Source organism: Falco punctatus, assembly GCF_963210335.1.
Source record: "Falco punctatus genome assembly, chromosome: 5".
Taxonomy (NCBI): Eukaryota; Metazoa; Chordata; class Aves; order Falconiformes; family Falconidae; genus Falco; species Falco punctatus.
This window is the reverse complement of record NC_137584.1, coordinates 21,371,113-21,384,483: the sequence shown is the minus strand read 5'-3', so window position 1 is coordinate 21,384,483 and position 13,371 is coordinate 21,371,113. Positions and strand designations below refer to the sequence as shown.

The 13,371-nt window shown below is 34.4% G+C and overlaps 1 protein-coding gene across 6 annotated transcripts in view; it reads right to left on the bottom strand.

The window, feature by feature from the left end:
* Window positions 1–13,371, bottom strand: part of CSMD1 (CUB and Sushi multiple domains 1) — a 1,231,811-nt gene that overhangs the window by 416,591 nt on the left and 801,849 nt on the right. For all 6 annotated transcript variants that reach the window (XR_013928146.1, XM_080387724.1, XM_080387722.1 and 3 more), the window contains 2 exons: window positions 9,410–9,497; window positions 1,841–1,965 (listed from right to left, as the gene is read on the bottom strand). Coding sequence is in view for 5 of the 6 variants with exons in the window: in XM_080387724.1 (XP_080243850.1) it covers window positions 1,841–1,965; window positions 9,410–9,497 (213 nt within the window). In the remaining variant the exon portion in view is untranslated. The remainder of the gene's footprint in view (window positions 1–1,840; window positions 1,966–9,409; window positions 9,498–13,371) is intronic.

The following is a 13,371-nucleotide window of genomic DNA, read 5'->3' as shown; positions in this document are numbered from 1 at the left end:
TTCTTTTTACTATGTTTTATATTGTCCAGTCTTACATAGATATGCCTATGTAATATTACCCATGTTGCATACAGCTTGTAATAATTCATCCAGGAGTTGTCTTTGTAGATCTTTTTTATTAGGTCTGACTGGAATGGAGTTAACTTTCTTCATAGAAGCTTGTGTGGAGCTGAGGTTTAGATTTGTAATTATAATAGTGTTGATAACGGCAGTGTTTTGGCTATTGCTGAGCTGTGCTTGCACAACATGAAGGCCTTCTCTATTTCTCACATTATCTCAACAGCAAGTAGGCTGTGGGTGCACAAGAAGTTGGGAGGGGACACAGCTAGGACAGCTGACGCCTACAGATCAAAGGGATATCCTGTACCATATGACAACATGGTCAGCGATAACAGCTTAGGGAATGGAGGAGGAAGCCAACACAGTCATGGTCATTTTCCCAAGCAACCATCATTTTTGCTGAGGCCCTGCTTTCCAGGAAATGGCTAAATATCTAAAAAAAGGCCCAGTAATAGGAAGCAGTGAATAAAATCCTTATTTTGCTTTGGTTGCATGTACATTGCTTCATTTGTTAAACTGCTTTGACATCTACCCATGAGTTTTCAGCTTTTGCTCTACCAGTTCTCTCCCCCATCTCACTGGGGGTGAGTGAGTGAGTGGCTGGGTGGATGTTTAGCTGGTGGCTGTGGTCAACATACCAAAATTGTTTACATTCTTTAATGAAGAACACATAATTGAAAAGTATATCACATATGTAATTATACAAGTTGAAAAATCTATTGTGGCAACAGGAAAACATATTTTTCTTTTGGTATTATGAACTAACTAGGTAGCAAAAACTTTTTATATATGTATATGAGTTTTAGGTAAATGAGATTATGCTTCAGTTCTTTCTTGAACAAGCAAAAGTTTAGGTCTAGAGATTGTAAATCCTTATTTCCACAATCTATCATTTGCTGCCCAGGCAACTGGCATTCATCATAAGATTTTGTGAGTACAAGACCTCTGTGATCTACCTCAAAATGACAAAAAAAGTATATAAAATAATTTGCATGAATCATTTTTTTGTTGCTCTTTGTAATTAATGGTGGTGGTTTTCCTGTGCCTCTACAGGCTAAAATGTCTTGTAGAAGGACATAAAGCAAACACATTTCTAGGGTTAAGACTTCCATTAACACGTACAATCTAAATGTGCAACCCAAATTAATTTTTCTACTGAGATAAAGGAAAAGTTCTGTACTTAGTTCTGGAGTACTTTGACAGTATTTACTTGTTTTTTCTGTGCTTTTTAGTAATATTTTTTTTTTTTTTTTTTTAATTATTATTATTACAGGCAGTAGACTGCAATGGAAAACATGCAAACAAACAAAAAGCCAACTTCCCCTCTGCTTGTTAAAAGCAGGGGGAGGAACTTACTCATTGGTTCAGACCATAATGAGAAAAGATTTAGAAAAGAAATCAGAAAGTTAGGGTTATTTGTAAGGTTTAGGAAATAGGTGAAACAGAAGGGAATTTATCGAAGAATGAGGACTATGTAAATCTCTGGGACCAACAGGAACTCAATGTGATTTTCAGGACCTCCTATTTAGGAATTTAATTAGAAAAGTTTAACCTAAACCTAATTAAATAGTTCTACTTTAAATCTGTTTAACATGACAAAAAGAAGATTAAACGAAATGAAAACTATTAAAAGGAAATTAGCTCCCTAATACACATACATACGTATATAATATATGGGTGGTTTTTGTTTTATTCTGAATATTATTTCATTACATTTCTAAGCAGAAATTATAAATTACCCTTCCAAAAGTCAGGAAAATTTCCAAAGAATAGCACCTACCTCTGCAAATTGGCCTGTGGTCACTCCAGGCAGCCAAGGTGTCTGTCACTCTCTGACAAGTGATGCTCTTAGAACCTTGCAGCACATAATTATCTTCACAGGAAAACTGTATATTTGCACCCACCCTAGGAGAAAAACAAGAGGAAGAAGGAAAGAATTTAAATGTATTTTAAATATCAACATCCCCCCAAAAAATGTAAATGTCACTAAATGACAACATCTCTTAATTAAAACAATCTCTTTAATTAAAGAAATTAAACTGGGGAAATCTAGTCCATCATTACTATATTCATAAAAAACCAACTTATACTATAGGGAACAGGTCTCCTATTGAGTTTGCCCACCTTCTAAAGAAGTAAGACCAGAAAGATGAAGCAATTGTGATACTGAGTTTTATCACTTAAACTATGACTTCAGTGAATGCATAGACAGATACATCTTTTTATGAAAATATATAATCAACATTGATTCATGCAACAAAACTTAGTTCATGAATAATTTCATCCTCTCCATTTTCTCTTAAATGAGAGAATAAGCAGGTAGATATGGTAATTTGTCAATATGTACATCCAGAAGTTCTTTATTTCTGTAGATTGTATTAATTCATTAAATATTCCTGACTTTGTTGAAATTTTCTCTTAAAAATTACGCTGGATGATAACTCTTAATAGGACTGAAATTTGACTGTTACACTTCTAACTTTGAAATGTGTCTCATTGAAATGATTAATTATTTTTTTTTATAAATAATTTCTTTCTGAACAATGCTGACTAATATTTTATAAGAATTAAAAATATGTATATTGTTGCAGCGTATCTCAAAGAGAGCTTTTCTAAATTGTATTTACATATCTGCTTCCATTTATTATTTGTAATGTTCTTTTTTCCCCATCAAAATCAACCAGTTTTGTTGGTAGCTTTCTTGCATTTTTAAATCTGTATCTGATAATTCCATGTTGTGAACTAAGTCATTGGTACAAAGCAGATTTCTCAGATTAGTCAGAAAGCTCCGTGGTTAAAATTACCCCATGGAGAACAGCAAATCATCTCATTCACTAATGTCCAGCTCATTCCTATGCTTCAAGAACTTCTATTACTCTTAAGGTATTCGTTAGTTTCTCAAAAGATCTCACAAAGAAAAACTAAACTGTTTATCATTACTATGATGTACTTCTATAGTTCTTTGACAGAACTTTAATGGGCTCCTTTTCCTTTTTTTCTTTTTTCTTAATTTTAAAGTTTGTCTGTGGTGCTCCAAAAGGCTATGCAGATGATAAGGGGACTGGAGCATTTCCCTTATGAGGGAAGGCTGAGAGTTGGGCCTCTTTATCTCAGAGAAGACTGAGAGGGAATCTTACCAATGTCTAAAAGTATCTTAAGGGCAAGTGTCAAGAGGACTGGGCCAGCCTTTTTTCAGTGGTGCCCAGCAAAAGGACAAGGCGTAATAGGCACAAACTGCAACACAAGAAGTTCCACCTGAATGTGAGGAAGAACTTATTTATTTTGAGGGTGACATAGCACTGGCACAGGCTGCCCAGAGAGGCTGTGGAGTCTTCTCTGGAGACATTCAAAACCCACCTGGATGCGACTCTGTGCAGCCTGTCCTAAGCAAACCTGTTTTAGCGGGGGATTGGTCTAGATGAGCTCCAGAAGTCCTTTCCCACCCTGACCATTCTGTGATTCTCTGAAATCTAGGAAAGCTTTAAAAACTGCTTTTCTCAGCACTTGGTTCTTGAGCTGTTAAATGTCAAAAATCAAAAAGGTATGGAAAATATTGTCCTTCAGTAGTTCATGGGGAATGCACAAAATCTTTAAATAGTATTATAATCTCCTAAAATTGTATTTATTTTATATTTATCATAATCTACTATCCTTCAGAATGTTCTTAAAACCCTCAGAAAAATAAACCAAGAATGTTTCCAAATACATACCTGAAATTAATAAACAATTAGTTTCTCTTATTGGTAATGAAAAATATTATGATTAATTATTCTGACATTTTAATTCTCTAAACACTTATTTTTTAAATTCATTTTCTCATATTTTCTAAAGTTATGAGCTCTGAAAATTTGTTCTATGGAAACAGGAAAAAAAACAACTAGTTACCTAATTGTGATAAATGTGAATTGAGAACTGAAGTATTTTAAAATCACATTGGATAAAGACTTTCCTCAAAAGTATAATTATGTGTGAACCAACATAAAAGCTACAATATTTCCCTGAAGTTTGCTACTATCAAGACATGTAAGAAGAATTATAAAACTGTGCACATACAATATTTGAAGTAAAATTAAATATGCAATTATTGGATGTCTTCAATTGCAATTTATAAATTAATATACCTTTTTATTCCCCCGCAGGAAAGAAAGAAGGGAAAAAAACCCCAGGACAATACAAATATTCTGATGTCTGATGTAGTAAGTGAAGGATTTCATGTCTAGACTGGGTTTTATTATATATATTAAATTACATATATTAAAAAAATCTTATTAATGGCTACATAAAATGTTACACATTATACTTATGATGACTCAATTTGTTTATTATTTTATACAGTATATTGCATTGTTTTCAAAACCTCTTGAAATATCTTGTAGCTAAGGACTAATAATGTGAAGTTCATATATTTTACACAGTGGATATAATCTTTTGAAATGTTTGATCACAAACTAAATGACAAAAAATAAATATTCTGACTACAACTTATTAAAATAAAATAAAAAAACCTAGCAAAAATGTCAAATTAAAGAGTAAGGGAGGAACACAATGTACTCAAAAGCTCCATAGTGCTAGAATTCGAGGTGGAGAGAAACCTGAATGCCAGCTACAGGCATTGACAAGTAAAATCTTTTGAAAGTAATTTCAAGAATTCTAAATTAATTTCAGGCTACAGAAGAGCAGTCATAGGTTCTACTAGAATGACTGAGATAGTTCTGGATGTGATTTATCTGTGGCTACAATGCCTGCTAAGTCTGCTTTAATATCAGTTAAGATCCACCCTTTCCAAAGCACCTTCTGTGAAAAATCAGGCATATGCTATGAGTCTGACAACCAATACTTCCAAGAAAATAATTTTAATGTAATTTCAATTCTGTCAAGGCTTACAAAAAAAAAAGGAAAAAGTATTGAAAAGTTCTAAACACTGCTGAATGGAGGTATGGACTACAACAGTATAATATTTGTGAAGGAAATTAAATGTTTTGTACGCAACGGGTTAATAATGAAATGTGTGTGTATATATATATAGTTGTAATGTAATACATACATTGCAGATATTTAATCAAACCATCTATCTTTTGATGTTTAAGGGAACAGTACACACTGAGAAATTTTACATGAGCTGTGTCACTAGAGTATTATTTCATGTTTCCAGAGAATCAGATCTATCTAATTAAATATATTAGGTGAGGGGACACACCTGGGCCATAGTCTACAATAAAACTCCTTTTGCTCTGAGCAATGTTCAAATTGCTTAGTACTTCTATTGATTCTTCTTGTAATTTTTCCATTAAAAAGGGGGCATCCTCACAAAATCATATCTTAACTTGTTTTTTCTGTAATTTCAAAGGAAATGGTTACTTCAGTTTATTTCCAATTTTTAACAAGGAGTGTTTTTAAGTTCTTTTTTTTTTTTTTTTTCATATCTTTACCTCCCTAGTCACTAAGAAAATCTGTGGGCACTTGAAGTGTTTTGGTTTTCTCAGATCTCAATGTAAACTTTAAACAGGGTGAAGAAATAAGTTTCCTCTTTTTTCCCTTTCTATTTTCAGTTTGAACTGTATCAAAGCAAACTTTGTGCTTTCACAAAGGCTAGAGCTTGACTGAAAGAAGCCATTTTATAAAAAGAAAAAGATTCTGTAAGAAACGCTAAGCATAAGAAAGTTCATTTAATTTTAAAAAAGCTGTTTTGAATATTTAAAAAGTTATTTTTTTTACAAGTGTCATTCGAGTTGTGGAAAATTATTCTTTTTTCACAGTATCACACATACTATATAATATTTAAGTAGAGCTGAAATGTTACTGTTTGATTCCATTCTAGATTTCATTTAAACAATCTACTCTTTTGAAATCTCACAAAAATAAAATGTGGTACTGATCCCAAAACTTATTATGTTTTTATTCATCTAGAAAAGTCTGAGTTGCCATTTCTCCCTCAAAATTAATCCAAATATCCACTGGATTATTTTGAAATCACTGAACTTCCCCTCCCCTACTTTCTGAACTGAACAGAGTAAAAATGTGGCAGGAGGACAGAATGAAAAGGTTAAGATTTCAATACGTTTTTATTTGCTTTATGATATTAGAATTAATGTCATTATAATGCTGAAAATGATGAAATCCTTCTCAAAGAACCTGTCATCACTGAATCAGTTGGGTCTCACACTGTCTTGAAAATAAACCCTCTGCCTTTCCATCAATTCCACTCACAACATGTCTTCCACTAGACTGGAAAAGATTTTGAGTAATGTGCATTTTCTCATGTTTTAGTTCATATTAATATTCACAGTTGTCATTCTCTTGACAAGAACAATAGCTCCTTCTGGTGTCTATACTTGCCACTTAGAAAAACAAAAACAAACCAAAAAACCAAAACATTGCCTTTCTTTTACTCTCCACAGTATTTTCACATTGGAGAAATACAAGTTACACCAAGTATTTTCTCTTCTCTTATGGAAGAGCTTGATTTCCCATTTCAGAGAAAGAAAAGCTAAATTCAAAACAAATTCTCTATTGAAATGTCAAGCTAGATATAGATAGCTAACTTCAAGATAGTTAAGATACGTTTTAAATAGATATAAAAATAAGTTTATAGTACATGAAAATCAGTTGCTGTTGAATAATCAGTTTTCAGATAACAAATAAGGTTTAGGAGGAAAATAAAATTTTATCATTTCTCTCAAATAATATTCACAATTGGAGGCCAAAAACATGCACAGAAAAATATATTATCAAAGTATATTATCATGTTTTATTCACCATATCTTATATGATGTTGCTTCTGCTATTTATTAACAACTTATGCATTCATTTATCCCCATGAACAGTAAGATACATTAGTTGAAATGAAAACATCAGAGTCTGAATGGGTAAAGGAAGGAGGGAATTTCTTTGCTCTGTCAATTGAGTAAGCATTGCTTTTAAGTAAGCTCCAGGCATTTAAGATACCTGTAACCCACAGTCATTCATAAAAGACGGAGTTAAAAATATAGTTATCTATGTTTTGCAAGGTTCCTTGCCATTAGATTCCCTCAGCTATCTTAAAATACACTTTGAGCTTTCAGGTTCTTTTGGGCTTTTCCTCTTCTGGATGTTTTCATGCACTTCTGGGAATTTTATTGTTGGGCTTTCCAATGCTGGGGCTCACATATTTTGGATCTTTGGACCAGTTTCAACAAAATTATTTTAGTTCCCTTCCTCTTTAAAATTATAGACTAGAGTCTACAGTGCAAAAGAAGCAATTATCTCACATATGCTCTTCCAGTCTACCAGTGCCTTTAGATCTGCTGTTGTTTCTTCAGAATTATTCGTATGCCACTGACTTGGACCATAACTAGATGGGTCTACTTGGCCCACAGTGTATCATGTGCACATAAAATCTGTATGAGATTCAAAAATTAACAGAATAAATCAGGTCAGAAGATGACATCATCTAGTCCAATGCTGCACTCCAAGCAAGTCCAGTTGGAACAGGGGGCTCAGGGTCATGTTCAGGTGAGCTCTGAATGTCCCCCGTGGGTGGAGACACCACAAATTCTCTTGGAAACTAGCCCCAGTGTTCGACCATCCTCATAGTAACAATTTTTTGGGGTGTTTTTTATTCCTAAATCTAGTAGTAATTTGCCATGTCGCACCTAATGTCCATTGTCTCTAGTCCTTTCACTGTCCACCTCTGAGAAGAGTCTGGCTTTCTTTTCTTCACATTCTCCTGGTTGGTAGCTGTAGACAGCAACAAGGTCCTTCAGATTCTCTTAAGGCTGAGCAAACCCAGAACTCTCAGCTTCTTCTTACATATTATGCACTCAGGCTCCATCACCATCCTGATCTGCTGAGCTTACTCTCATATGTATACTTAATGGAAAGGCCCCTTCAGGTGTGAATTCCTGCTATTTTCCATTAAACGTTTAGGCTAAGGGGTTAACTCTTTCCAGAGATGCTTTTCTCTCTCCACTAATAACACAGTGATCCTACATGCTGCCCTTAATTCTTTCAACTAAGTATTTGACTTGGAGGAATTCAGAAGAGGTATGGTCTGCACCCTTTACATCTATGAGGAGAGACTCAAGTGGAGGAGGGAAAATAAGGCATATCTGCACAAACAGTAAAGTAAAATACTCTCCAGAATAACAGTGGAAATATACAGATATCCCTCGGATGAATGTACACATACACTGTAATACATCTTAAGAAAGAGTTATAATTTATTACGCCATTTTTACCTAGTCTTCTACCAACTGATGTTTCTCTCCTCAATACATCAATAACTAATAAACACCTAGATAAATTTACATTTGTTTTCCTAAAACAGCAGACCATTGGACAGCAAGCGCATACTGTATTTTCGTATCACACAATTTCACTTGCAGCAGCTGTACTTGCCACGTTGAATCAGAATATATAGAACAGGGTAATAGCAAACATCTTCTGGACAGCTTCTCTGTCTATACCATTTATTTAAAAGCTTATTTCTCTTAATTATTTTTTAAAAAGCATTTAACTGCTGTTGCTAATGAAATCATGACTTTGCATATAACTTATTCTGTTAATGTTGGAGTTGTTTATGAGTTCTCAGGTTTCTTTGAGGATAGAGAAAAATCGAAAAAGAATAGGTCAGTCAGAAATAGATTAGATTTTTAAATTATTTCCCCATCAGTTATGCCCTAGCTTGGAAGTGCCTTGATTCAGGAGCCTGGTTTGATTAATTTGCTTTCTGGATTTGCACAATTCCTTCTAATTCTTATGAAGTTTTCCTTTCCATTTACTCTTGGGTCTGGCTGTCCATTCCCTGCCGAAAAATTTATAAATCTCTGCATGAGCTGGAAACTTCCATCTCCTTCCTTTGACCCTCTTTTCTGCCACACCTTGAAGTCTCTGCTTTTTTTTTTCCCACCAGGGAAAATGCAATCTTCCTCCTTTCTCCACAGGGGCTCATTTGACCTCATCTTTTTTTTTAATGAATATAACAAAAGGTGAAAACAAAAAAATAAGCATTTAGACGTCATTCAACAGCCCCAGACACCGAATTTACCATGTTTCCCAAGGTTTTTAACAACTTTTATATAGCTGGGAAAAGAGAGAATTCTCTCTGCTTCTTCTTCTATCTTGTCCAGAAGAGTTCTGCCTTTCCTACACAGACAAGATTATTATGCTCTAAAACTCCTATTTAAAATGCATTCATTTAAAAAAGACACAAGTAAGAACAATTCAAATTATGCAATGGACTGGAGCTATTTTTATGAAGACAACACATATAAAACCAGGGAAATGATAGATATCTCTAGGTGCACCCTCTGTATACATGTAACAGGAAATACCTTCCTCTTGGTCATATAGAAAAACTAAATCTGCCTACCTGAAGTCAGAGCCCACCCTTTTCCCATTTTCAGGAATTCCAGGATCAGGACATGTGTCAGATGCAATTGCATCTCCACCTTGGGTCACTGTAAAGAAAAGGAAAAAATAAATTTAGACATGTAAAGATGACTCTTAACTTTTCCCATGCATTAACTTCCGTGGCCTGAATTTGACCATATGCATATTCATATTATTTTTCTTGAAACAGTACAAATTATTACCAAAAAGAAGCCCTGTATAATTGGTTTCTTGGGTGTATTGTTGAATTTACTTGGTTATGATAAAACCCCCATGTTTTACTTCTGTGGGAAAATCAGTAATTTATTTCCCACGGGCAGTCACATTTTTATGGATATACTAGGATCCAAAGCTTTGCTCAGACAAGGAAAACAACAATTGGTGAAGTCACCTTCTGAAATATTCACAACACACCATTGTAAGAATAAGGTAGTATAAGAAAACAAAATCTTATTTAAACTTCTGTCCATGATAATACTTGAAATAGACAAAAGCCAAGCCTAAATGCAATACATAAATATTTTTACAATTATAACATTTGACTCAAAAATATACAGAAACCCCCCACAAAGCAATGCATTTGTAAGGAAATGAATTTGTATTCATGTAAATGAGGCTTGAAATCTCTATTTTGGGCTTTCATGTGGGAATAGAAAGCAAAAGTACCCTATACTCTTCTGTTCTTTTGTCCTCCATACCTTCACCCTCAAGACTGTCAGATATTTAAATAATACTAGGTCTACAAATATATAAATTTATAGTCCTTTCAAAATTCAAAACAATTTGTACATTCAGATTTCACTTGTTTTCTCCTTCATTTGTAAAACAGGCATTTAAGGACTATGTGGAATTATCAAAAAAGACATAAAGTAACAGAGCACAACGCTGGGAATATACAGAAAACCTGAACACACATGTGCTTTCCATCCTGCACATAACACACATGTGTGTCCATGCATAGTGACATGCCACCTGTCTTTCTGTTTCCTCCACAAAAGAACAGAGCTAGTAGAAACCTGTGGATCACATTTTTAACCTTAAAAGATTTTTGGGTCTAGGTAGAATATTTTTTTCTAAATAATATAAAAATATAAAAATATAAAAAAAGAAGTTAATTGGAATACTTTAGCAGTTAATTGGAATATTTTAGCTGCAAAAAAGTAAATTACACAGGCCTGAGTGGATTACAGATGACAGCATTGCAGCTGAAAGGCAAGGAGAGATTAGACCTAAAAAGAGAATGGTTTTCACAGACAGTAATATGCTTTCAAATTGAATACAGTTGTAAAAAATGTGGTGACAAGCAGGATACACACACTCAGATGTTAACAGCTATAAATCTTTATGACTGTTTTTGCAGCATCAGGAACAATTAATCTATATAGAAATTTGAAGTTTTACATAAGAAGATTTAAATAAATGAAAAACCGACATTACAGCACTACAAAAATATAACTAAGACAAAGCACTAGTAAGGACCAAAATGTTTAACTTAAGCATAGGTTTTTTTCTTAAAGGAGGGAAACTGCAACAATGAAAGTATATTTCAACATTTGCCTACATTGCTTTTTCTTTAATTTCCCATATATAATGTTTTTAAAATATCGTAATGGAAATGAGTAACAATATTTATTGCATTGTGTTGTCTTTTTCCCAGAAATCTTTCTTTAAACTAGGTAAAGAAAGATTATATGATAATGTCAGAAATATTTTTGGAGACACAATGAAAAATATGGTGTTTTACTTAAAAGTTTATTTTCTGAAAAATGAAAAAAAAAAAAAAAAAAATCATGAGTAAAAATCCAGCTCAGCTGGACAAAAGTATAGCATGTGGAATTCACCATCTTGAAAACACTCCAGAACAAAAGCATAATCCTGCTAATTCACTAATATTACTTAGATTGATAAAGATTTTTGTGTGTGTGAATAAAGGCTTTCAGAACAAGCCTATAGTAGCTAATAAATGCATTTTATTCTGAGAATTTAATTTTGTAGTTTTTTGGGAAGTATCAGCATTGAAATGCTTTTATACTCAAAACCTGATCTTGCTAGAAAAGCAGCCTGCTTGTACACTGATGTTCCTTAAAGTAAATAATCTTCCAACTAACATTTCTTCCTTTTTTATTCAGGAAAAAAACAATCAAATATTTACTACTTTTAGCATGGAAGTGTAGCTATGTTAGTGGAGGTGAAGTTCAATTTTGACTACTGGATCTTCAAAACACAAAAATAAGCAATATGCCTGATGTTTATTCAACATTACAAGTTTACTCTACTTGAACCTTATGGCAACAACAGTAACACCAGGTGGGGAACACTGCCTTTACTGTCACGTTTTAAGGACAAACACACTTCAGTGAAGCTGCTTCCTTTTACAAACATAAATACAAAATGTGTAAGTATTTTGTTTGGGACAGCAATCAATGTTGACTGAGACCTTACTCATACCACAGAATGAAGTGATCTCCCCAGATGGATGACGACCTTTGCAAAATTTTCTTCTCAGCCGCTGCCTTTTGCTGCCAACACACTCTCACACCAATATTAGGGAAGGGTGATTCAGGCTGTAGTTTACCAAGAGAAACTCTGTCTCTTGAAAGAGAACAGGTATCATATGTCTGGAACTTGGCACATCTTCCTGGATGTCTACAGGCCGTGTTAAACATGGACCAGGTTTTAGCTTCTACTTTCCCAAATGAATTGTCAAGTGTTTTTTTAACAGATGGTGGTTGCATGACATGCTGTCATAACACAACACATCCAATTCCCTGTAAAACAAGCCTGTCTGACTTTAATTTTCCAGATGAGAAAAAAAGAACAATTTTTTCAGATTAGTGAAACCATTTATTACCTTTAGTTGTTCAGGGACACCAGGGACTTTAGTGCATTTATAAATATATGTATATACTTTTACATGTTAATACGCTTAAAACCTTTACCTGCCTAATTTACCTAAAAATTGGATTTTAAGACTTTTTTAGCTGCAACATTTGTTATCATTCAGACTGAAAACAGATGAAAAGATGCCCAAGTGAATCCCTGGCAGAGAACTTTATCTTCCTCTGTTTCAATCCTGTCAGATCTCTCCTTTTTGCACTGCTATGAAATATAATCCATTGCTACTGAGAACCATAACACGTGGGAGGAGAAAGTATCACCTCTGATTTGAGTATCTTATTTCCAGAATATGTTAAAACCTTGCAGTCTCTCTGAAAGCATATCTCTTAGACATGTAATCTACTATTCATCCAGTCACATGACCAGTCTTTCACTATTTTACCTGTAAAGAAAAAGACTTTAGCATGCCCGTGAAAGACACATGTCTTTCCTGTTTTACTTTTCCAAAAGGATACTGTATGTAGTTTCATCTACCTTGTGTCCTGGTTTAACCCCAGCTGGTAACTAAGTAGCACGCAGCTGCTTGCTCACTCATCTCTCACCCAGAAGGATGGGGAGGAGAATCGGAAAGGGATGTAAAACTCAAAGGTTGAGATAAGAACAATTTGATAAGTAAAGCAAACGCCACACAGTCAAGCAAAGTAAAACAAGGAATTCATTCACTGCTTCCTACCAGCAGGCAGGTGTTCAGCCATCCCCAGGGAAGCAGGGCTGCATCACCTGTAATGTTTACTTGGGAAGACAAACGTCATCACTCTGAATGCACCCCCGCTTCTTTCTTCTTCCCCCAGCTCACATACTGAGCATGATGCTCTATGCTGTGGAATATCTCTCTGCCTAGCTTGGATCAGCTGCCCTGGCTATGCCCCTCCCAACTTCTTGTGCCACTCCAGACCTCTGGCTGGCAGGGCCCAAGAAACTGAAAAGCCCCTGGCTTAGTATAAACATTCCCAAGCAACAAACAAAACCATCCATGTGCTGTCAATGTAGTTCTCACACCAAATCCAAAACAGAGCACTGCACCAGCTATTAAGAAGAAAATCA